This window comes from Zosterops lateralis (assembly GCF_965231275.1).
Source record: "Zosterops lateralis genome assembly, chromosome: 6".
Classification (NCBI taxonomy): domain Eukaryota; kingdom Metazoa; phylum Chordata; class Aves; order Passeriformes; family Zosteropidae; genus Zosterops; species Zosterops lateralis.
The window spans coordinates 40307277-40330713 of record NC_139761.1 but is presented as its reverse complement, the minus strand read 5'-3'; the positions used below and the strand labels follow the sequence as shown (position 1 = coordinate 40330713).

Sequence of the window (23437 nt, the reverse complement as noted above, 5' to 3'; positions counted from 1 at the left end):
ATTGAAACAGTCTCTTGGAGGCAACAATAACCATCCCATCTAATCGTGTCTTCCAGAATACCTGCCTTTATAAGCTTCATGACTATAACAGTGGAGTTCAATGGTCTGCTTTTCATCAGCAAAACAGGTTCCCATAATTGCCTCCAAGTGTCCAGTAAGATACATCAAAAATTTCCACTGTAATTAAGAACAAGTTGTTGAAAAAAGAGGTGCCCGAATGCATTTGGACAAATATCTGGATAAAGAGGATCTTGTGCCAGGCTGTTAAAATCTTAAGCAAAATTCAGTACTGAGCCAAAAACAGAAGAAAGAACCTAGGCTAATGTTTCAGTCCCTCATTTACCCTGTTTTTGGGAATATGTGAGATTCTGCTGACTTCTGCTAATGTGTGCTAGTGACCCCTAAAATTAACCCTTTCTTCCCCAGAGGAGAGCCATGTAAAAGGAATTCATGATGCCATGGCAGAATTTGAAGCACTGACTTGCATTAATTTTGTGAAGCGCAAGGCAGAACGTGACTACCTCAGTATTAGATCTGCGGATGGGTGAGTTGAATGATAAATTAACAAGTAATTTCTACTTTATTTTTCAATCCTTGCCTACACTGGTTTTGTGCGACCTCAGAGAGGCTTTTGTTTTATCACAGTGCCAAGGTATCTTCCTTGGATATCTTAGTAGTGCAAGGGCTCATCAGGTACATCAGGAACTCACTGCAGACACTGAAGTAATACAAATCATGGGAAAACACCATTAAGGAGGAAATAATGTCTAAGCTCATGTTTTCTGTGTGGCATAGTGCACACTTCAGCACAATATACATTGAACACTCTATTTACAAAAATAAACCAGTTTCAACTTATGAAATAAACAGTTCTCTGAATCACACTGTTGGCCATGAAGCTCAGAATTAGGGCTTCTGAGAAAATTGTTCAACACTTAGCTTGAAAATGTTATGTCCATCTTGTCTTGAGCTCTGATACTGCCTTTAGCATTTTGAAAAAAACCCAACTTATTTCAAGAAAGTTAAAATCACAGTAAAGTCAGAATTCAGGAGCCTCTGTCCTAACAAGAGTCTTCCAGAAAAATTTAGCAATGATGATATGCTTCATTCTTTTATATGCCATGGTCACTTTTGCCTCTGTACACTATCACAGTGGAGAGAGAAATCCTTCCACTCCCAGAAGAAGTGTATGAAGCAAGGTTCTCTGTTCTGTCTCTTTGCCTGCCTGCCAATAAAAATCCCATAAGTCTTCTGTTGTTGTTCAATATTTCTCTCAGCTGCTGGTCCAACTATGGGAGAGTAGGAGGTGGACAGACTGTCTCTGTGATGAAAGCAGGCTGCATGTGGAAAGGAGTAATTCAGCATGAACTGGAGCATGCTCTGGGCTTTTTGCACGAACACGCTCGAAGTGACAGAGATAAACACGTAAAGATCATGTGGCAGTACATCAGTCCTCGTGAGTACTTTGAACTCCTCTATGTAGGAAATGGTGTAGACACATCCTACTGCTCCTGAAGGGAGTAGGTAAGAAGCACACTCTAAGTACAATATCATATATTACAGCTGACAGACCAGACTTCAAGAAATTTGAAAGCTCCAATAACCTGGGTCTTCCATATGACTATTCCTCAGTAATGCACTATGGCCCGTAAGTAGCACCATGATATTACTATTTTAAAAGCTCAAATCTTACATTAGAATTAGTTTATACCGTAACTCTCTCTTAATTACCAGTTTCCCCAATTCCCCTTCTGAGAAAAACACTGTGAGTCAGTTCAGACAAGCTGCTCCCTAGGACTGGGATACACTATTCCTTAGCTTTCCACTAGGGAGCCCTCCACTGCTGGGCTTGGGAGCAAAGGAGGGCATCTGGACATTGCCTCTGCTTACTGGTGGACATCTCAATGGGACCTGTTTAAACAGCACTATTAGTCACAGCAACAGCTTACATACAATTCTTGTTCTCCCTCCAAAGCATCCTACTGAATCCTGAAAGAAGTTATGGTGCTTAGAGAACATTGTTTCTCATGGGTCTTTTCAGATACACGTTCAGCAATACCACTGGGAAACCAACTATTGTACCAATTCCTGATGCATCCGTACATATTGGACAGAGACAAGGGATGAGCAACTTGGATGTGGCCAAAATCAACAAACTTTACAACTGCAGTAAGTATCTCAAAGCCACCCTGTTATCTTCAACTCAGATTTGGGCACATTGCAGAGACAGCGGGTTTTCATCAAACTGAGACTATTCTCATGAATTCCTGGTACCCATTAGGGTTACTCTGGGAGAGAATGCAAAGGTGAAGCTGGAGGCACATTGGGATTAGTGAAAAAATGGAAGCTGCCTCTTAATTAAATCAAACACACTTGCTATTAGCATAAGTGTCTGCTATGCAACTGGACTAACTGAATACCACATTTTAAACTTCAACGGAGTAATTTGGTTTCTCACAGTTCAGCAGACAACTATAAATCCCAAAAGAGCCAGACCTCCCTGCTCCTCATGGCAGCTGGTATTTAACACCTGAGCCAAAACAAAACAGTTGTATGCTCCTTTGAACTTGAACAGTTTCATGGTGTCTTGTTCAGTTTTCAAGTTTGTCATTCTAAGTTTGTATGTTTAAACTCTTTATATGCAACCTCTGCTAGAAGAAATTTTTATATACAATCGCAGAAATTTATTCAATCAGAGGGAAAAAGCTGATTAAAGTGCTACCCTCTTGCACCTCAAGTGTTCCTCCTAAGCTTAGAATTTAAGCACTGCAGAAGCATCATATTTATGTTTTGCTCTTCTGACATCACTTAACTTCCCCTTCTCAATGGAAAACAGTGGCACCAACTGCAGTGAATTGAAACCTTTCACACTCTATTATAAAGAGTTGCAGAATGAGATCTCTTTAGCTAAAGACAGAGCTAATCAATAAAAATTGAATGCTTTTCAGAGCACTCCTTTACTTTCCTCTTTGATGCATTATGTGAAAATTAGGACAATATGATTCCTCCTTTTAATTAAGATGTACCAGTACTCTGAAATGAATGCTGACAGATCAGGAAACAGAGACCAGTCCATTCTGAAGAGATTGTAGTTGTGAATGACTGAAAACTTCTGCAATTCTGAAGTAAACATTTTTCCTCAGGTCGCTGCAGCACTATTCTTGATGGACCTTCTGGATCCCTGCATTCTGCCAACTACCCAAATAATTACTCAGATAACACCAACTGTGTCTGGCTCCTCCGAACCCGATCCAAAAGGGTAACCACAGCTTAACAGTGGTCTTGAAATATGGCTGAACTTCTCTCTACATTAAACATCTTGTGCTTGGTACAGCAGTTGCCAGATGAGATCTTCTTCATGAGAAATATTCAGACTAGTCTCTACTTCTTATGTACTTAAGCCAAGTATAGGCAAAGACAATGCAGAGTTGTGATTTTGAAAAACCTCCATATGTTGGGCTTCAGGTTTACAAAATCATGCTCTCTGAGCATGGGAGCATTTAGTGATTAGATCTGAACCCTGCAACTTCTGGGGAAGAGAGGCAAAGCTGGGTATGCAGTTCCAGTCTGTGAGTCTGTGCTTGCCTACAGTTTAGATTCTGTCTGCTTTAAAGGACATTCCATGAAAGAAGTATACTTATATATTAAAAGCTGATTTTTCTCTTCCTTTCCAGATTTCCCTGAACTTTCAAGCCTTTAATCTGCAGGAAACTAAAGGCTGTCAGGGTGACTATGTTAAAGTTTATGATGGATCCAGCAAGTATTCTCCAGTTCTAATGGACAATACCTGTGGATCAAAGATACCCAGTCGCCTAGTTGGTTCTAGTAACCTTTTGCTTGTAGAGTTCATCACAGATGGTGCCTATACAGCTTCTGGTTTCCATGCCACTTTTACTGTTGGTAAGTCTCAGAACAAGGAGAATGGCAAGGAAAACAGCCCATATCAAATCAACATTTCTATTCACTCAGAAAAACACTGAAGAACTGATCTCCAGGAGGGTTATCACTTCCTTCCTTGCTTTTGACATAAGGGATCAGTTCTACACTGACCCCATTTATTCATTCATGCAGATGGGGCCACACTCGGGATTAGTGGTGTTAGCCAGGTGATTCACTGTTCACCTTCCCTCTCAGATATGTGCCACTCCAAAGCAAGTGCCAATAAGGGCAATCAATTTAATGACATTGCTAGTGTTACTAGCTCAGTGGAAAGAGAATAAATCATAATGCAGCATTTGAATATATCATTTCCCAGGAAAAGGTGCAGTTTTTAATCACACAGTTCAGAGGCTGAGACAGATCTTCAATGAATGGAGGTAGCATTTCCATGGTCAGGATTCCTGGAACCTTTCCAGCTAGAGCACATTTTCTTCATTCAATTAAGAACTAAGGCCACAAGTAAACAAACAAGTGACCACAGGCTTTTGAGTTAGTGTGTAGCAGCTGGAATAAAGGAATTTCTGTGTGTGACTGCAGCCTACAACAACTGCACAACAGTGCACCTGGTGTTGGTGGAAAAGGAGGCTCAGCAGTGTCATGCAGCCTTGTATCTGCCATGGAACAAGCACACAGGGTTTACATGAATCCACTGAAATGCACTAACTTGACCATATACCAAACCAAACCAGCAATTTTGCATTGTCTCTTTGTAAAATCTATTTCTGCCACCGTTGCTATGGAAAAAAAGAAAAATAAAACAACTCCCTGTGCCACTTTTATGTGCCCACAAATATAAAGCAATCTTAGCTGCCAGATAAAATGTGATTTAGCATGTACATATTTTAGAGATGCTACAGTTTGTTTAGAGACCTCTGAAAGCTAATTATTCTCTCATTTCATTTACAGTGAGGACCCAAAGAAGAGCTAGCATCCGTAACTGACTTAATGAAGAAGAACTTATTCTGTGAATATTGAAATTATGTGTTTCCTACTTTGTTCCTATCTTGGCTTGGATCAGTATGAAATTTAATTCTATTAGGAATCAAAGTTTTCATATTCCTGAAAAAGTTTTTTTCCCAAGCCATATAAATGTACAAATTCTATACATCTGGTGTGCTCTTCCTTTTGTCTGCGAAAGTTAAGTTATTGCCTCTTTCTATTTAACATATGAATAAAAATCTTCATTTTAAAAAGGTTTGCCGTTTCTCTTTTCCAGTACCCACTTCCAGCCAAGCTCACTATCAGTGTGGTCTGACTTCTTAGCCCCCTTCATACAGTCATGGGGTTGTCTCTAAAGTATACCACTGACATCAACATGGGTTTAGTTAGTTGTTAGTTGTTAGAAGAGATTAGCTCCAACCTTTAAAAAATCATTTTATGGTCTTCACTGTCTTGAGCATGAAGAAGATTTGGACAGAGTCCTATTCAAGCCTAACATTTCAGCTTCCAAAAATTACTTCATTGCAAGAGAGGTGGACAAGACAAATCTAATTCCAGGAAAGAACTGGTACTTCCTATTGCAGTTTTCCTTGTACAGTTCTGGCAGGCAGGAGAGAGCTGAGGGTGCTTGTTTAGCCACAAGCCATTATCAGAGATAATTAAGCCTATCACACGATGGGAAGTAGACCAGATAATGCTACCAGAGCTCATGCACATGTTCAGAGAAGAAATTTTTTGTCAAGAAAGTAGCTAAGCTCTTCTCTTCTGATCTCATAAGAGAGCTGCAAGAGAGTCACAACTCCTGGAGTGCTTATTTTATAGTCTTGCCTGCAATCACACTTTTAAAATTATATTCTCTTGACCAAGACAAGCCTGTAAGAGATTTGAGAACAAAATAGGCTGCTATTTTAATTTGTAGAATAGACAGATAGTTAAATATATGACTAACCTGGGTATTTAATACTAGTATTTTTAAGTCTGAAAAAAAAAAAAAAGAAATACTTTTCCTGTTCTTACATTGTTACACTAGAAACTTTGAAATTTTTCTCATGGAAACACATTTCTACAAAAGAGCAGTGGGAAATTAATTTGAATCTCAGAGTAACATTTATGTGGAAAATGAAAAATATTTTTTTATTCTTTTATTTTGTTAAGGAGGCACCAAAAAGGTTTAATCTGAAAGAATTTTTAAAAGGCCTGTCTGTGTTTATATTACATGATGAAGAATCAGTCAGGTCTCGAGAGAAGTTTTAATTCTATTGAATATTGCTTCCTGACCCACTAGTGGCTGTGCAAATGCCTCTGAACACAGCAATCTTGAGTCTGCTTTACAACAGGCTTTTCTTCAGTTCTTCAGACACTGCAAGATGAGTTCAGTTTCTGATGTATTGTTTGAATTACTCTGAGCAGTCAAGTGTTGCTATCAACACATCATGAGTAATCCTTCTAAAATTCTGTTAAAAATGCAGGTCTAGGAAAAAAAATTGCCAGTTTTGATTCCTAAGCCCCTGCAAAACAAAATGGAGGAAATAATACTGCAAAGCCAGTGCGTGAGGAGTAAAATCCTAGCACTATTTTTGAGAGGAATTTCAGGTGTGATTACAGTGTTCCACATGATGAAGAGAAAATTAGTCTCAGGTGATTCAGATACTTACCCCTGAACGAGGAATGATGGCTTCAGTAAGAGTTCTGAAATATTGTTGGCAATGGGTGAGAAATTAATATAGCTGTGATCATCTGTGTATTGCTGAAATTCCTGCAATAGTTAAAAAGTTTTCTTTTTAGGAAAACTAAGCAACCTGTGCCAAGAAACAATTAGACCCAGTTGATGTTAAAAGCCTGAAGTTTCTCCTTGTAATTCCACTGGAACAGAAGCCACTTCCCTGCTAAGAAGCAGTCAAGTCCAGGTCTGTGTGGAGTTGGTCTGATCCTTATTTCACAGGACAAGCCTAAAGCTGGTCACAGAAACAGAGCCAAGGTTCAGCCCAGGGATGTGACCACTCTCTTGCCCCAGGACCATTCTCATGAGATACCAGCAGCTCAGGATCTGCAGCCCAGGCAGTCACTGATTCTACCTGACCTGGTGTCCAGCCATCAGCTGGAAGGTACAAGGACAGCAGTATCAGGCAGCTTGTGCCTGAAAACCATTTCTATCCTGAGGACTTTAACATCCCCTTTGCTGTGACCATAAATGCCCCTTGTCCCAATTTCAACCTGAGAGTAGAAGCCGCCCTGTTCAGTGGGATGACATCTCTACTTACTGCCCTATACCAAAGTGTGATATTTCCCTCATGCAAGTGGGGGGTCTCTCTCCAGCTCTAGGGACATGCACAGCCCCACACACAGGGCTGCAGGACTGCCTGAGTGTCAGCCCAGGTGTGGTTTCACAAGGCTACCCCTGAACAGGCCCCGTTCACTTCAAACATTCATTGTCACACACACACAAACATACAGATATGTCTGAATCCTCTTCCTCATCCTTGACTATCTCCAGAAGAGATATCAGATAATGCAGCTCCACTGTCTTCAGAGACACCATCTTCCTGAAGAAAACACCTACTGAGCAAGAGAATATTTCAGTAGGGAGAGCAGCATCACAAATCATGATGGTAATTGTCCTGAACTCGTATGCAAATAAGTGCTCAGTCTTCTCTGGGACAGCAGTGGGCATCTCCCTCAGGCATCAGTCCTAGTCTGGAAACTATAGTGGCAGAACAGAGCCCCAGGCACATTTTGAGGCTCCCCTGCAAGTTTGTATTTCTGGGGTGCTACCCGAGAGGTGTGAGATGAGACTTCTGAACCAAAACCACTTTGGGAATGTGGAAAACTTCATGTATGCAAAGCCTCCCAGGGATGCAGCAGAACATCTCTTTCCGGACACTGTCTCTTTCCCCAAACTACATCCACAGCAATCCAGCTGGGCCAGTCTTTGTGGAATGAAATACAAAGGTTTCCAGGAATGCCGTGGGGATGGAAATGTGCACGTGTGGGAAATCATTGGAAGAAGCAGCCAAACAAGGGTTACAAGAACAGCCTGTATTGATAAGAAAAGACATAATTCCCATGACACAGCACCCAGAAGGATCTTGGAGGAATGCAGTGTTTATGGCATGACCACAGTGTCTATACCCCATTCAGCAACAGCACAGAAGACCTGTCAGTGGAAAATCCTGCACTCACGTGCCAGAAAGTTTGCAGCTACAGATCATGCCTTCCCTTTTTCCCATTACCACAGCAGGAAAAAATATGTGTTCTTTTTAGCAATGACAAACAGGTTGTTTGAACATGAGGGGCTTTTTTATGAGGAGGCAGAAGGCTCTAATTCCCATTCTTATTTCAGTATGTTTCTCCCTCATGGTCTGAATTCTTCTTTACTAGGCACTGCATAGACTTGGGCAATTATATGAGTGATAACTTTTTTTTTGCTTTAGAGAAAGGTAGTAGCTTTTAGTCTGCCTTTTTGACTAGTTTGAATAGTTAAAAATTAAAAATAAAAGTACCAAAACCACAACCTTCCCTTTTGCCCTTCAATTGTAGTGCATACAGTCATTCATAACAAGTATTTGGAATCTCATTCAAGCTTTGAAGCAATTGACATCGTCCTTGAGCAGGTGAATCCAGGAAAATAGTTACAACTCAAAGCACAATCAGAAGTTCATTAAACAGTAATATCATTCTACATCTTCAATGAATGCTTGTCCTTTCACATGAAGTGATGGATATAAGAGTGAGAGACCAAACAACGGAAATTAAAAGAAAGCATTTTTATTTAGCATCAATGGGCAAAATAGGTGTTGTCTGAATTTGGCTGTTTTGTGTCTCTTTTAGGAAAATTGTACAGCCAGTATCAGAAGGAATAGGCAGATATAACCCAGCGATCACGAGGGAAGTCCACAGTGACAAGGGAGATCCAGGGTGAAACAGTGAAACTGCTCCACAGGCTGGGATGAATAGAGTTCATGGCCAGGTAGAGGCACAGCTGTGACAGCTGGAGAGTGACACACTTTCCATATGGCTTAACCAGAGACTGAAGGTGTTGGTCTGAGCTGCAGTCTGAGCTGAGGCTCCCGGGCCCATGAGTGTGAGGCTTGGAAGAAGGTCCTGGGTGAAGCTGATCAGGGCAATTTAGGTCTCACTGCACTCAGGGATCTGTGAGCAGGAAATAAAATGGTATCAGGAATGCTGTTGTTCTTTAGGTAGCCAGTGGTTTAGGACAGACTTAGGATGGTTCTGCGGTAGGGTACCAAGGTAACCAGAGAGAAAGTACCATAGAGACTCATGAACTGTCAGACCATCTGCACAATGGAAGCACTTTAACCTTAGGAGGATGTTTAGGTAACTGTATGATTCATTATAATGCTTTCTATTCACCTCAAGCTTCAGTCTGAATTACAGACCAGAGTTGTGGTGCCTAGTTTTAGTCAGTAACTATATGATGGGAGTTATTTTCTATGATATGTGTTTATTTTTTACCTCTCTACCTGTATTGAGAGTTAATATGTGAACATCAATAGTCTGTGTCTGTTTCTTCCATGATCTTGCTGCTGCCTTGTCCTGCTGGCAGTTCATGTCACAATCAATCTTGCTTTGACTCTTGTCTCAAGCCACTTGATGGCAGAATCTTTTGCTTTTCTTTCCAGTCGTCTGTCTTGGTGCAGGATGCATACTTCCATTACACTGTTGTCTTCTAGAACATGTTTTTGGATGCTTTTAATCTATAGCTATTACCTTTTACATCACTGTGTTATGGGATTGTAATGATTGAATTCAGTTGCATTATCTCTCTATAATCAATTTAAATTGAAAGAAATAAACTCTGAGAGAATATTGACACAAGGAGATATGTGTTTATAAATATTTTCAGTTGACTTTTGAGCTTCCATTTGCTGTATACTTTATTGTTCTTATACATGGCAAACTTAGAGAAAATTTTCAGTTGAGTTTAGCCAAAAGGAGTTAAGAATCTTATGTGTTTTAGGAAGATTCATGAATGTCTTAATATAAAGATTCAAAATTATCTTTTTTTAGCTATAAGCAGTCCAAAACTGGCTCGAAGCCCTCAGCTTCTAAATATCAGTGGTTCTTCTTTGTGCTATACTTTGCCTTCACTAGCTTTATAAATCCACCTCTCAAATGCACATATGAGTGTTGGTAAAAAGATTTTCTAATATGTTTAGATGTAATTTATCTCGTTTGTAAATTACCACTTGCAGCAAAATGGCATGAGGGCATAGGGCTGTGGAACAGAAGTATTAAGATGGGGGTAACTGATAGACCTGGCTTGTGGAAACCCACCATCAACACTGCATTTTGACTGCAAGCTCAGGGTTATATTATGTGAGAGGAGTAAAAGGAGAAGCTGTTTACAGGAACGTGAAAAGCTGTATGAAACCCCAAAACCTGATTCAAGTAAGGTATTACAGGTTAGGCTAGAGATATATTATCAGAACCTGAAACATGACTAATTCACAGGAGTGTAACGCTGATTGCCCCAAAGGGAGAAAAAATGGATGCTCTGGTTACACTTAAACTCCCAAATGTAATCTTTTTAATCTCTTGGAATTAAAACAGCTGTTCATAGGAATGAAGCTGTGCAAGAAAGCTTAAAATACTCCTTTCTGAATGAAACCTAGTTGTAATTTTTACAAGCATTAAAATCACTGGTCTTTCTACAAACAGAATAAATAGCCCATCAAATCTGCTCTGTTTTTGATCCTGCCTCTTTCCATTGTATGTAGAAAGATATTTCTACAGCTATAACTAACTCAAAGTGTGTTTGATACAATAGGATTTAGAGTCCTCTTTGCATTAATTCCAGAAGACATTATTTTTAGCCAAGTATGTGCCATTTCTAACAGCAGTCTAGAGTTGTTTTATACTTAAGCAATACTAAGCACTCAGCTGATGGTCAGCACTCCAGTTTAAAGTGTTCCAGAGTCTATCAGCTAGTAATGTATATTTTTAGCATCTGTGTATGTTGGATATGTGCATGACACACCAGATATATATGGAAATGGATACCTAACATTGTTTGGTTTGAGAATTTATAAAATAATGTAAATGAAAGAAAAGTAACAGTCTACTTAAACTCATCCCCCAAATCTTTTCGTATTATCCCAAAACCTTTTAAGTTATGCTCTGCATAGTAAAATGGAGTTGCCAGTAAATATCTTCACAAAACTAAATGCATAAGTTGCTTTCATCTGAAGTCTGTTATCTGGTTCTGTTTCTACCAGTTTCTGATAGGGTGACTGACATTTAGATTTCACAATACCTCAACTGACATGTGTGAAAATTCCAATAGAGATAATAGCATTCAAGTGGTTTTCAAAACAGAAAAATCTTTCAAAACAGATTCCTCTTATAGCAATTCTTCTTAATTCTTCTCAGTTCTTCTCTCCCTAGAACATTATTTAGGACAAGGCTATAAGTGTGGTAAGAATATGTCCAAATCAACTGTGTAAATTGAGATAGACTTGCAAGTTGCAGCAATTTAAAAATCCCTAAATTCTCCCATTTAAATGAATTGTACAATGAAATGTTAATACTCAGTTCCAATAAAGTTTTTGTTACTTTTGCCAATCTACTCTGTAATCACAAAATAAGAGGCTATTTCTGGAAGATAATTTATTCAGTACATTAGTTTCTTTCTTCTGTTGACAAAATGCTCAGAAAAATCCTCACAATAACTTTACTGCCTGAGTTTGTAAATTTATTTGGTAAACGTTTTCCCGTGAATATTTTATGAACAATTTGTTGTGGATATTCATGGTTCAAATTATAGCATTAATTCAGTGCCTAAGTAGTATGGTTTCTGCATTGTAATTGTCACTTGTGCAGCTTAACCACACATTTTCCATTTAGAATTTAAAGTGTGAATAATCACATATATTTTGTCACTATTTAAGCTTTCAAATTTAAATTTATTTTTGAAAGTTAAAGTAAGCCCTTTTTCACTCTAGTGAATAATAGTGTGCTTTTTTCAATTGCTTACACAGCTCTTGTAATTGAATTTTGCTGACCTAGATTTCCCCTGTAGTTTCAGCAGTTTCAATTGAGTACAGCCTTTTCCTTTCACTTCATTTTTTTCTAGACTTTTGTAGTGTCCAGTAACTGAAAATATGTTTTCTTCCTGTAAAATATGACTTGGAGAGATTGATTACTTGATTTAGTTATTGATTACTTCACTTTGGAAATTATGGCAGAAAAAACATCAGAGAGTACTATCAGACCTGTTGTAGAGTAGATGAATGGGTTTTTTCAATCCTTGATCAAAATCTCTTCTTCTGACATATCAATTGACATATTAACTGTCTCTTCTTGTCATTTGGGGGGGTAATGTCAGTTTGATGAAAGAGCTATTTATAAATCTCACATCTATACAGCAGAGCTGGGCATGTGGCCAAGCTCCACACAAATACATAATTTCACTTCTTTTAATTGGCTTATTATTTATTCTTTGACTGTGGGAGCAATTTCTCACTGTAACATTTTCTGTAAGTACAGAAGTTGTGTAGTCTTCTCCTGAACATGTAGAAATACACTGATTTTTGTTGATGAGATCCACCTTATTATTCCAGGGACAGAGCCAATCTTACTGCAGAGATTCTACAATGTTTGAAAAGGATCAATTCTTGAAGGAAGAGCAGCTATCTCAAACTGCACTTGGGCAAAACTGAAGTGACACAATCCAATACCCATTTTCTCCAGGGAGCACTTTCTTTTTCTCTTAGTCTAAAAGCCTAGCCTCTGAGAATTGTTCCACACAACAGCCAACTTTAAAGGGCAGAATACTGGGATGTTGGCTGAATTCCAAAATTCATCATAGCTCTGCCATCTGTACCCAGAACAGTAAATATGTGAGCCACCACAGAAAATTATACGCTCGTAGAGAGAAAGGTTATTCTGGTGATGATCTCCGTAGCCCTTTTAGGAAACCATTTAGCTGTATTTACAGAATTATATGACACAATTTTTTACTGCCATTTTTAAGGGTTAGGATTTTCATTACAAACCATTCTGTAACAATCATTTACACACAACTTCTCCTCCAGATATTTGTTGAAATCCTTAAGTTTCATGTTCTTTATAGGAGTATTATAAAGAAGTTAAAACAATAGTGTAGGAAGAACTGACATACAAGAACTGATTCTCCTGGTTCTAGAGATAAATCCAGTACATTCACTACATCTGTTACCCATTTATTCAGCACTGGATATACCTTTTTATACCATAGCTGGTACAATGTTGGGCCCTGGTAGGTGTTCTCCAGCACAGGCCCAAATCTGGTTTTGCACTCCACAATTCAATACACTTCACTATTTTTAAGAATTAATCCCCCAGCGTAGTACCTTGCAGTATTTGAGATTTTGTTGTTGTTGTTGTTGTTATTGTTGTTGTTGTTACACTCTTGTGATTTCCTTTTTGGAATTTAATTTCTTTTTTATTCATATCATACTTCTCCTGCTTTTTTGTTTCTCTATGTGCAAAACCCACAAAGACAGAAATGAGAACTCCAGCAGTTTCCTGGGTATGGTTGTCCAGGGCAATCTCATCCAAATGTGATGTCACTAGGCAGTTGAGTTTAGAGCAGTCTTTACATTTCTTCAGAAGATGAAAAGATATTCCAGACATTTTCATCATCCTTTATGTGAGAGAAAAACTGAAGTCAGAGAGAAGCTAAGAGCTGTATTAGAAAGTGTCATATTAATGGTTATAGTATGGGAATTGGTAAGTGCCATCTGATGAATAAAGACAATATACCTAATAAGCCAAATTTACAAATGAACATAACTAAAAGATAAGGAGGTATTTAATTAGTTATATTTAACCTCTTAAATCTGCTATTTATTTTTTTCAGTTCAGTGTATTAGAAAAAAAAACAAAAACACGTTCTGCAGTTGATTCAATTGATTAGGGTTTGTTTTGGTTTGATTTTTCCATTGACTGAACAGACTATTAAGTCACAAAAAGAGTTATTGAGATTACCAGAAGCAATGAAGAATTGCAAGTAGCAGAAGCAATACAAACAGTGAAAAGTGGAAGAAACCTAAAAGAAAAATGAAAATTAAAACAGGATATGCATGCTACTTACTGGTTTGCATTTGTATTGTATAACTTCACTGTTCTTGTGTTTTTGTGTGGTACATCTGGCAGACCTATATCATCTCTTTCAGTAACTGATGTAATTTTAGAAAGGCACTCCAAAAAAATTACTATTTTTAAAAGCTTGAGACAGTTCTTATTGTCCAAACTGACAGCTTAAAATCTATACATTTTTACTAAAATACGTTTAGGTGATTTTACAGTGTTTTACTGCCAGTAACTCTTTTTCAAAGAGCAACTTATATGGTTATTGGTGCTTGGCATGGCATGATCTGTAAAGAATTCATGGGAATTTTGCTTTTTTATGGGGAAAAGTATAGAACATCAGCTGCCAGAAGTGATACAAAACCAAAAATTTCTTCATAGGTTATTGACTTGACAGCTTGCACATTTTGGTTTGCTGTTACCCTAGTTCTACCACCTGGGCCCAGAGTAGCACATGCCCAGCAAAGGGCAAATCCACACATATTTCATCCTCTGGAAGCTGCATAGTTCAGTGCTCCACAGAAGGAGAAGTAAATGCTATATTTATATATACACTGGTGCTGCACAGCCAAATAAAGCTGCTGTATCAACGAGTAGGTGAGTCAGCAAAGCATCTGCAGAGGGAAGAGCAGGCACGACTGTTGCTGAGATACCACGTCTGCAACACAAAAAGTAGTACAAATTGAGTTTCTTTATGAATTTGCTGCAGCCCATTTACAGTAATATTGACATGTAGAAAAAAAAATGGACATCCTACATGTACAGCAAGTTAAGCTACACAGTGATGTGAAGCAGGGCCACCCTGATGGAAAAAAATAGGCAGCAGGGAGAGATTAATAAAATGCTCCCATGTGCTCATTTTGGTTTTGTTTTGAATGAGGCTGGTGGAATTGGCTTGACACTTGCTGAAAAATTACAGCTTGTATCAGGTATGAGTATCTGGATGTTGTTATCTGAGTATGGGAAACTGTCCTGAAATCATTAATCCAGACCTAGATTTGAATAAACAACCGAGTTTCCTGAAAAGCGTGCTTGTTTCAGTTGACCAGAAAATGGTAAGTGATTTCAGATTTGGAGCCAATTTTTAGCAAGAGGCATTGTCATTTGTATTTGAAAGTAATGTAAATAACATTGCACTTTATGAGCCAATAGGTGATATTATTTCAGTTATTGAAAATTTGGGAAATCCACCTAACATCCTTAAGCTACTCCTGCTTAAAATAGACAGGGCTTGTTCCAGTTGCAGAGATTGGATAGTGATCTATTTTCCCTTGGATTACTGATGTAGATTACATGGATAGGAAAAATAGAACTTACTCCTTAGAAGAAAATTATTACTAAATAGTCTGAAGTCTTGAAAAGCAGAACTAAGATTCTCCAGCTGTTTAAATTCTTTGACGTGACTTGCATTGTGCTCATATTGATTTTGGTATAAAGCATTGAATTTGAGCATAGAACAAGTGCTTTAATTTAAACAAACTATTTAATATTTTGAAGATGTTCTGGCTGCTGACTTGCAAAATTACAGCTTTTAAAGAACATAATGAAAACTTTAAGCAGGTTCTCCAGAGCAAGAGTGAGCTACCTAATCCTGAATTTTAAATTCTCAGTCTTGTCCAAGAGAAGGTGTGCACGAGGTTGGACAAGTGCCTTTTAGTTGCCAATTTATATATGGTAATAGAAAATGTAGTCTCAAGTTGGGGCATAGAAGGGAGTGTGTGTATTTTGTGCAGCAGAGAGAGGGAGTGTAGAAAAATGAAGGTTCTGGAAACAGGAACCTGGCTATGGGAACAAATAGAGCATCCTTGGATGTGCAGTTGTTAATGATGTATGGATGATTTATCTGGGTCCCAAATTAATGATGCTGAGGATGCAGAGACACTAGTTCAGAGGTTGTGAAGGGTCAGCTCAGGTCTATGAAGTCTGTGAGCTTTGATGCAGTGTGGTGCAGAGCTGTGGAGGGGCCAGCTCAGCAGTGTGTGCATTTTTAGTCTGTGGTTAAAACTCCAGGTAGACCTCAGCTAGCAATTGTCTGATCTTGCCCTCTGTAAATCCTCTCAGGATTATTCCATGTTCCTCGTTGTCTCCTGTCATACCTAGAATGCCTGGCTTGTTCTAGGTATCTGCCTTGGTGGCTATAGATCTGATTGCTCATTCAGATAGTCTGTTATCCATGAGTTACAGTGTTGGGGGAAAACTATCCCCCTGCCTTAGAGAACTTGGTTATTTTTTTTTTAAAGAACTGCTAAGTACTGGTTAGTAATTTTATGGCAAAGATTTGGATTAAATCTCTTTCTCCAGAGTGCAGTTTTACTGCTGTGGTGGTGCAACACACCCCACCCTTCTCCTCAGGCCACACCATGATCTCAGAAATGGTCCTTAGGTCTGGCCTTGATGAGCAGCACCTGTGCTCAACTCCTCTGAGCGTATCAGAAACACCATCTGCTCACAGGAACCTGGGACCTGGCTACAGAGCTTCTGTTTCTTAACAAACAGTCTTGGAAATTTATTTTTCTTGCTGGAATAACAACCTAAGTGCAATAACATTTTTGTTGTCAAACCTTCAGAGAATGTTACCAGTGTGAATTGTGGTCAGGATGGAAAATCACTATGTCTAAAGCCATTTGTCATGGGACCCTATAAGCAGTGGCCTGAGAGTGAGACCCTTTGTGCTTTCCTGGACTGCAGTGGGCTGCAACCAGCAATCTTCTCAGTGGGACAACCCTTACGACCAGCAAATTCTCAAATTTGCTATACTTAGAATTCTGCCACTGAGCACCTATGATGGAGCCTGGGCTGGAACCCCCACTCCCAGAGGCTCAACCCTTTGCCCATGGAGAAGCTACAAAGGCATCTGATGTGAGTATTTTGCTGAATTCCAGGGGAATTTTCACAGTTATATGCCTTGTACATACTCCTTTAGGTCTCTGTGTGTGTGCAGGTGAGAATATGCTGTAGCAAATGTGCTGTGAATGTTGCTTTCTAAGCTTCCTTACTTTAGATATGCAAGTAACTTAGGCCTATAAGTAAGTTACTGTTGTGTTATTTTATATGAATATTTTGCAAAACTGTTTCAATTGAGCTATCGATTGAGTGCTGTTAGATTGAAGTGCTGTTAAAATCTTTATGCCTAAACCATTGGTCAAGTTCAGGGCAAAGTTTAGCAAAGGGGTCTATGTTTAATTTTGTGACTCAATTGAAGGATCTCTTTTCATCCTTCAGTGTTTCTATCCTTACCCTTTTCCATGCCCAGGCTCTGCATAGATAATTGTTGGTTGATTTTTGTTAAAGATTGATTTATTTTTTTAGATATCAGTCCAATTTTTCTCTGTGTCCTTTAACTATCTAGTGAGTAGCAGAGTGGGCCTTGCCAACAAAACTTGTTGTGCTTTCACTTTAATATTAAACCTGCTTTTGCTGACACCTTTGCTGGTGATTCTTTGAACAACCTAGACAACTGCTCAAAATCATAAGACTCTTTTTCTTCAGCCTATTTCCAGCACTGTCTGCTTGCCATTTTCTCTAACAAGTGTCACACAATGCCCCACTTGCAGTCATTCCTCCACCACATAATCTTAGCCTATCTCTAGAGAGAAGGGACCAGGAACAAAAAGATATGAGTTGAAGCTAATTTCATGTCATTTATAACATCACTTTATGTTGTGTGTGAGTGGCAAGGTTTTGGTAGCAGGGCAGAGAGAGGGTGCAGGAATGGCCCCAGTGGGAAGAGGTCAGGGGCTGTTGCAGCTGGACACAGCCAGCTGGAGAGAGCTGCACCAGCACACAGCTGAACCAAGCTGCTGGTACCTCTGTGGAAATGTGCTTTAGAAAGGGTATAAAATGTTAAATGGAGAGAGGAGAAGGAAACAAAAAAAGTGATGAACAATACAGGGGACACCAAGGTCAGAGGAGATGCTTTATGAAGAACAGTCACTGCTGTCCATGGAGGACTCACAGCAGAGCAGAGAGATGTTCCTGAAGGAAATACAGGTTGTAGAGGTCACATCAGAGCACATGCTCACTTTTAACTACAGTGTTAGGTAACAGTTTATAGAGAAACTTGTGCATTCTTAGAGTTGAGGGCTTCAGAGCCAACCAATGACAGTTTTAGACTTAAGTCAGTCACTCAGGAGCTCTATAGCTCATGTTACCAATACAGTGGAAACGTTATGAGGTTTACTATGATTCCAGTCTCTTTTTTTTTTTTTTTTTGGCAGCAGGTTCAAGGCTGCAGTGCCTAATGATTGTATCACATAAAACAAATCTGGAAATAAAATGTCAGTGCTAGTTTCTAACTCTTTTTAGCCTCAAATACTTTCAGGCTGATATTTGTCAGGCACAAGCTGCTGTTCATGAAATCAGTCATTTTTAGAAGCAAAGCAGTTTCCAAACAAAACAAATTTGAAGGTCCACATAAAGAATAGTCTTGTCTATCTATCCTAAATATTTAATTACTTCTGTTACCAAAGTGATTTCATGCTGAATGTAGTATAGAGAACCCTTCCAAGAAAAAAAAAAAAAAAAAAAAAAAAAAAAAAAAAAAAAAAAAAAAAAAAAAATCAAGAGGAATCAGGAAATTACCTGAAACTGAACTCTCCACATTAGAAAACAAATAAATCTGTTAGATGCCAAAGGTGAGTCAGAACTTTGATGGAATCCTCAATAAATCTATTTTTCTCCAGTACTGTTGTTCAGGTTTCGTAAAAGGGTATCTCAGGACCCAGCACTTTCAAGAGAAAAGAAAGGTAGAAATTTGCTTAGTCTCTGCAGATACAGCAGTGCTCTCACTCTATCCCATTCATTTTTCTCTTAGAATTGTCATGTAGAGGGGTCAAATCTGAAAGTCATCCTCATCTTCATATTTGAACTCTTTATTTTTCTTTCCAGCAATAAATCTATAGAATATGTGTTTCAGAGCTGTGGTATGTATATGCAGGGAGAAGATATAAAAAGCCAAAGCTCAATAAGAGCTGAAACTGGTCAGATATGAAGGGCTTTGTAAAGTATGCTAATAGCAAGAGGGGGGTCTAAAGAAAACATTGGACTGATACCTGTTGAAGATGGTCCCCTGGCGAAGAGCAAAATTGTTCCATATTAAGAAGAAATCACACCTCTCTTTATAGAGCAGAGGTTCAAATAATTTTTTTTTTATCAGATTGATGACTTTTCATAATTGGTAGGGACATATTTTTCCATACTAGAAATAAGATTAGAGAAATGACAATCTAGAAAAAGGCAATTGTAGCAAATTGCTAAGTACAGACCCAATTTATCTTTGACTGCTTTACAGTTTAACCTTAAATTTATTCGGCCTTTTTGGGTCCAAGTGAGGGTGGTATTACCAGAAGAGCAGAGATGATGCAGCCTGACGTACCAATTGCAGAGCGATCCCGATGGGGACGTTTCCAGAGGTTTGCAGTGACAGGAAGGACAGAGCCCTGCAGATGGCAGCAGAGCTTCAAAATTCAGCATCACAAGCACAGAGCGGGGCGCAGTCCGAGACACAACCCCCCTAATGAAGGCGCCGATTTTCGTAGACTATTACAGTGATATGTTTTGCTGGTAGTCAGCATGTTAGTGATGCCTCTTTGTTTTAAAGTTTTCATAATGATCAAATAGCGGAGAGATGTTTTTTGAGCCTTTTGGAATCACTCTAATTTCCCAACGCAGACATCTCCTACCACTTTGTTTCATATATTGCAGATGGAGTTTTGGTGGGGTTTTTTCCTAAATATTTTTCATCCTTTAGGTTTAGAGCAAAAATCTGACCTAGCTGAATTGGAATAGCATAGCACACTAATAATTCTATAATGGTCAGTTTAGTCATAGCAAAAGTTAAGTTACTGCTAAAAAAACCTTTCAGGTGGCAAATACCTGGTTCTAAAGACACTGCCTCAGAAACAGAATAAACAGATGAGTTCAAACACATGAAAAGGTATCCCTGCTAACCTACTTGGATATGAAACACTGTTTCCCTTACTTTTACTAGCTCTGTGGTCCTAAGGTGATTTCTTGAGCCTGTCATGCTGCATAGGCTATTTCTTCCTTGCTCAAATGTCTTTATCTCCTTTTTTTTTCTTCTTTTCTTACCAATGCTAATCCATCTTGTAGTTTGTGTCGATCATCTTTATATCTTCATCATCTCGTTTCAATTTCTAACATTAAGTCTTAATAAGACAGAAACAATCCACAAAAGTAATGATTGAATTGAGCCTAGTACAGGTAAACATATATTTATAATATCTTTACTTTGTGGTAGTCCCTCTAAGTTTGGTACCCATCATGTTTTTGCTTCATTTAAGTATTTTAGCTGTTCCTCCTCTATTTCCAGTAGCATTGCTTTATCTCTGTGCTTACATTATAATTTATTCAGGGCAATGGCAGTGTTGTCTTACTTTATGTCCAAAGTACCTGCATATCACCCTTGACTGAATGATGGATTGTTAGCAAATGGTTGTCTATTTTGACACAGTTTCCTGGCTGGTTCATCAAAAAGACAAAGTATGAAATAGTTTTCTGACAGGCTAAGTAAGCATAGGCTGTGAAGCTTGAATATGTTTTTGTTTTCAAAATGTAGATGTCTCAAGAGCAATTTTGAAGCATATGTGTGGGACAGCTCTGTTGGGTTGTTCAGAAGGTTTATTTCTCCTAAACAATAACCTTTTTCCTAGTCTGGGTATGGGATTTTTGTTAGTGTTCCATTTCCTGTCCTGGAATTTTGTATAATGTTACTGGATGCTAAAGAGTCTCATGTTTTAACGGTAGGGAAAACTGATCTCTGTAAAGGCTTTGAGATGCTTCTAGATGAGAGGTGTTATGTAAATTGTTGGCAGTTTTACCATTTCATACAGTGTGAACTGATGAAAGACAGGAAAGGGGTGGCAGTTACCTCTCAATATAATATATAACTTGCCTTAGGTAGGACCACTCTGTTTACTGAACGCTTCATTCAGTCCCAGTGGAAAACCAGTGGTGGCATCTGCTGTTTTCATAACAACCCAGAGAAGATGCCATGTCTCCAAGTGGCTGGCTACCCCCAGTGGCAAAACAGCAAAGTAATGTGAGAAACAGCTCTGCTGAAAATAACTTCAGTTATCATCACTGGAGCGTGTGAATTCATTCCTATCACAGGTCTGTTTCCCCTACAGCAAATCTCTTCTCCCATAGTGGTGGATTGGTGCCATGACTCTCTTGGGCACTCCCAGTTTATTTTATTTTTATTTTTATTTTTTTTACTGCAGGAACAGCATAAGAGTACAGGATAAAGGGGGAGGGAGAAGCTGCTAAAAGAATTACACCATTATATGACAAAACTACTGAGTAAATAGGACACTACTACTATTAATAGTAATAATAATAATAATTTAAAAAGTAGCACAGCTTCTTACTTTTTCTGGAATCCTGTAATTCAGACCCACAGAAAAATTGTTTCCAGTTTGTTTCTGTTCAGTAAGAGACAGTGAAGGGGAGAGAGAACATAGCACTGCACTGTATCATAGCCACTTTGTCCAAAACTTAGCAGGGAGGAAGAAACAAAAGCCAGAACCATACTCACTGTGGTTGAAAATCTGCACAGGATCAGCACTGTGACCCAAAAGAAAACCCCAGTACCACCTCTGAGCAACAGCTAACCTTTGGGCAAACCTGAACACTCACCCATTAATCAGTCAATTAACACAAAATTAGATAAACTGTACAATTTGAGACCCCTTCAAATAAAAACATGTTGTGATCAAGAAATCATACAACAGCTGCCTGAACTAAAAACTGGTCCCAGTTTATAGCAGAAGTAAAAACCTGTTTCAAGTGAAAAGGTGGAAGGAGCAGACAAGGAGTTTAGATAGATTGGTTAGTTTTACACTAGGGAGTTGAGTAGACCAGTACAGAGCAACAAAAAATTCATGATGCATCAAGGCAACAACAGAAGTCTTTCAACAGGAAGCATAATTTGTTTCCACTGTCTTTGAACAAAGTGTTTAATCTAATTCTGAGAAAATGAAACACCTTGCAAGTGTACCCAGTAGTAATGCAAGGTCTGAAGATGTTAATTTGAAACCACCTGTCAATATGGGAACGAATATTTAAACACATGAAGATCTGAGACAGCTTCTGAAAAACCTTCCCAGTCAAATTTTGCAGCTAGGTGTTTGAGTACAAAGGTATGCTTTTATATATTAAAATATGCTTTTATATATTCTTATAGTGTATATATATATGTAGATTGTGGTTTTGTGTATATTCACACATAGAGATTTTGTTGTCACTGGATTTTTTGTAAAATAACTGGGAGCAGCCTCAAAGGGCAGCAATCACACTCAAAGCTGAGATCAAGAAATGAAGAACAGGAGTATAGTATCAAGGTGCATATTTTTATCTGTGATTTTAAAAATTATGGGAAGAGCTTCCCAGATTACAATGGTGACTGGCTCCAACAGGTGCACCAGCTCAGAAGCACAATTTAGTGTTGCATAGGAACAGATATTGTGAAAATTATTGCTGGGCAAGGAAACAACATTGTTGTTAACTTAGTGATCTGGTGGTTCTTTAAAATGATTGGAAATACTTAGAATTTATTCTTGGGGAAGTGTGTGAAAAACTTCTTTTGGTGACGTAGTCAAGGAGTTGATTTCACAGACAGGAGATAGCCTGTTAAAATAATAAGAAAGAAAATCCATTGAGGAAGCAGTTTTTTGTGTACATTTCCAACCCAAGAGACACGGGTGACCCTGATAGTGGCCAAGTGGCCATATGGAATGCTACAAAAGCTATAATATAAATATTGTTAAAAGGTATGTTGTGTCCAGTGGATGGTTCCACTTTTTGAAAGGGCATATGGTTACTCACTAAGGGCATGTCACTTCTCACTAAATACAGAATTACAAACAAATTGCTGGACTGTTGGCCTGATGTGCACTTCTCAAAGCTCATGAGTTTGTGTTTCTGGAGCTTTGACAAATTCAATACTATGATAGAAACTGCTGGATCCAAAGAAGATCCTGTATCCCAGTGCTGGCCAAGTTTGGTAATGTTCACAGTTAGAACACTGATGTAGACCCAGAGTTCTATTCTGAAAGCTGCTATCTGTCGAGTGGAAAGATGCGAGATTTGTCTGAACCACATAGTTGAAATGCTGCTCTGGTACAGCACTGAGCAATTGCATTGCCTACATCTTTCTAGAATTGCATTAGCATCATTAGGATACTTAAATATTTGATGGAACCTTTTGATGAAAAAGCGTGCTGGCATAAAAGGAAAAATGGACAGGCTGAAAAACATTTAAAATAAAATGAATGACTGTGAGCAGAAAAAAAAGTATTCATCATACTAAAGTGACACCGGTTTAAATTGAAAATTATTTAAAATATATCTGGTGGGAAGAAAACTGCTGCAAGTTTTGGAACACGAAACCTGACACAGAAATGAGCTGGTACTGGGAATCCCTCTGAAAGATGCCACTTTATAACTGGGG

The 23437-nt window shown here is 38.6% G+C and overlaps 1 protein-coding gene across 1 annotated transcript; it reads left to right on the top strand.

Annotated features, from left to right (window-relative positions):
* Positions 1–458: 458 nt before the first annotated feature.
* Positions 459–8738, top strand: LOC310910160 (astacin-like metalloendopeptidase; the record flags this gene model as incomplete). The annotated part of the gene is made up of 7 exons (XM_083862617.1): positions 459–544; positions 1278–1456; positions 1564–1648; positions 2042–2169; positions 3144–3259; positions 3675–3900; positions 8707–8738. 7 exons carry the CDS (start codon positions 459–461, stop codon positions 8736–8738), a joined length of 852 nt encoding a protein of 283 aa, XP_083718743.1.
* Positions 8739–23437: the final 14699 nt, after the last annotated feature.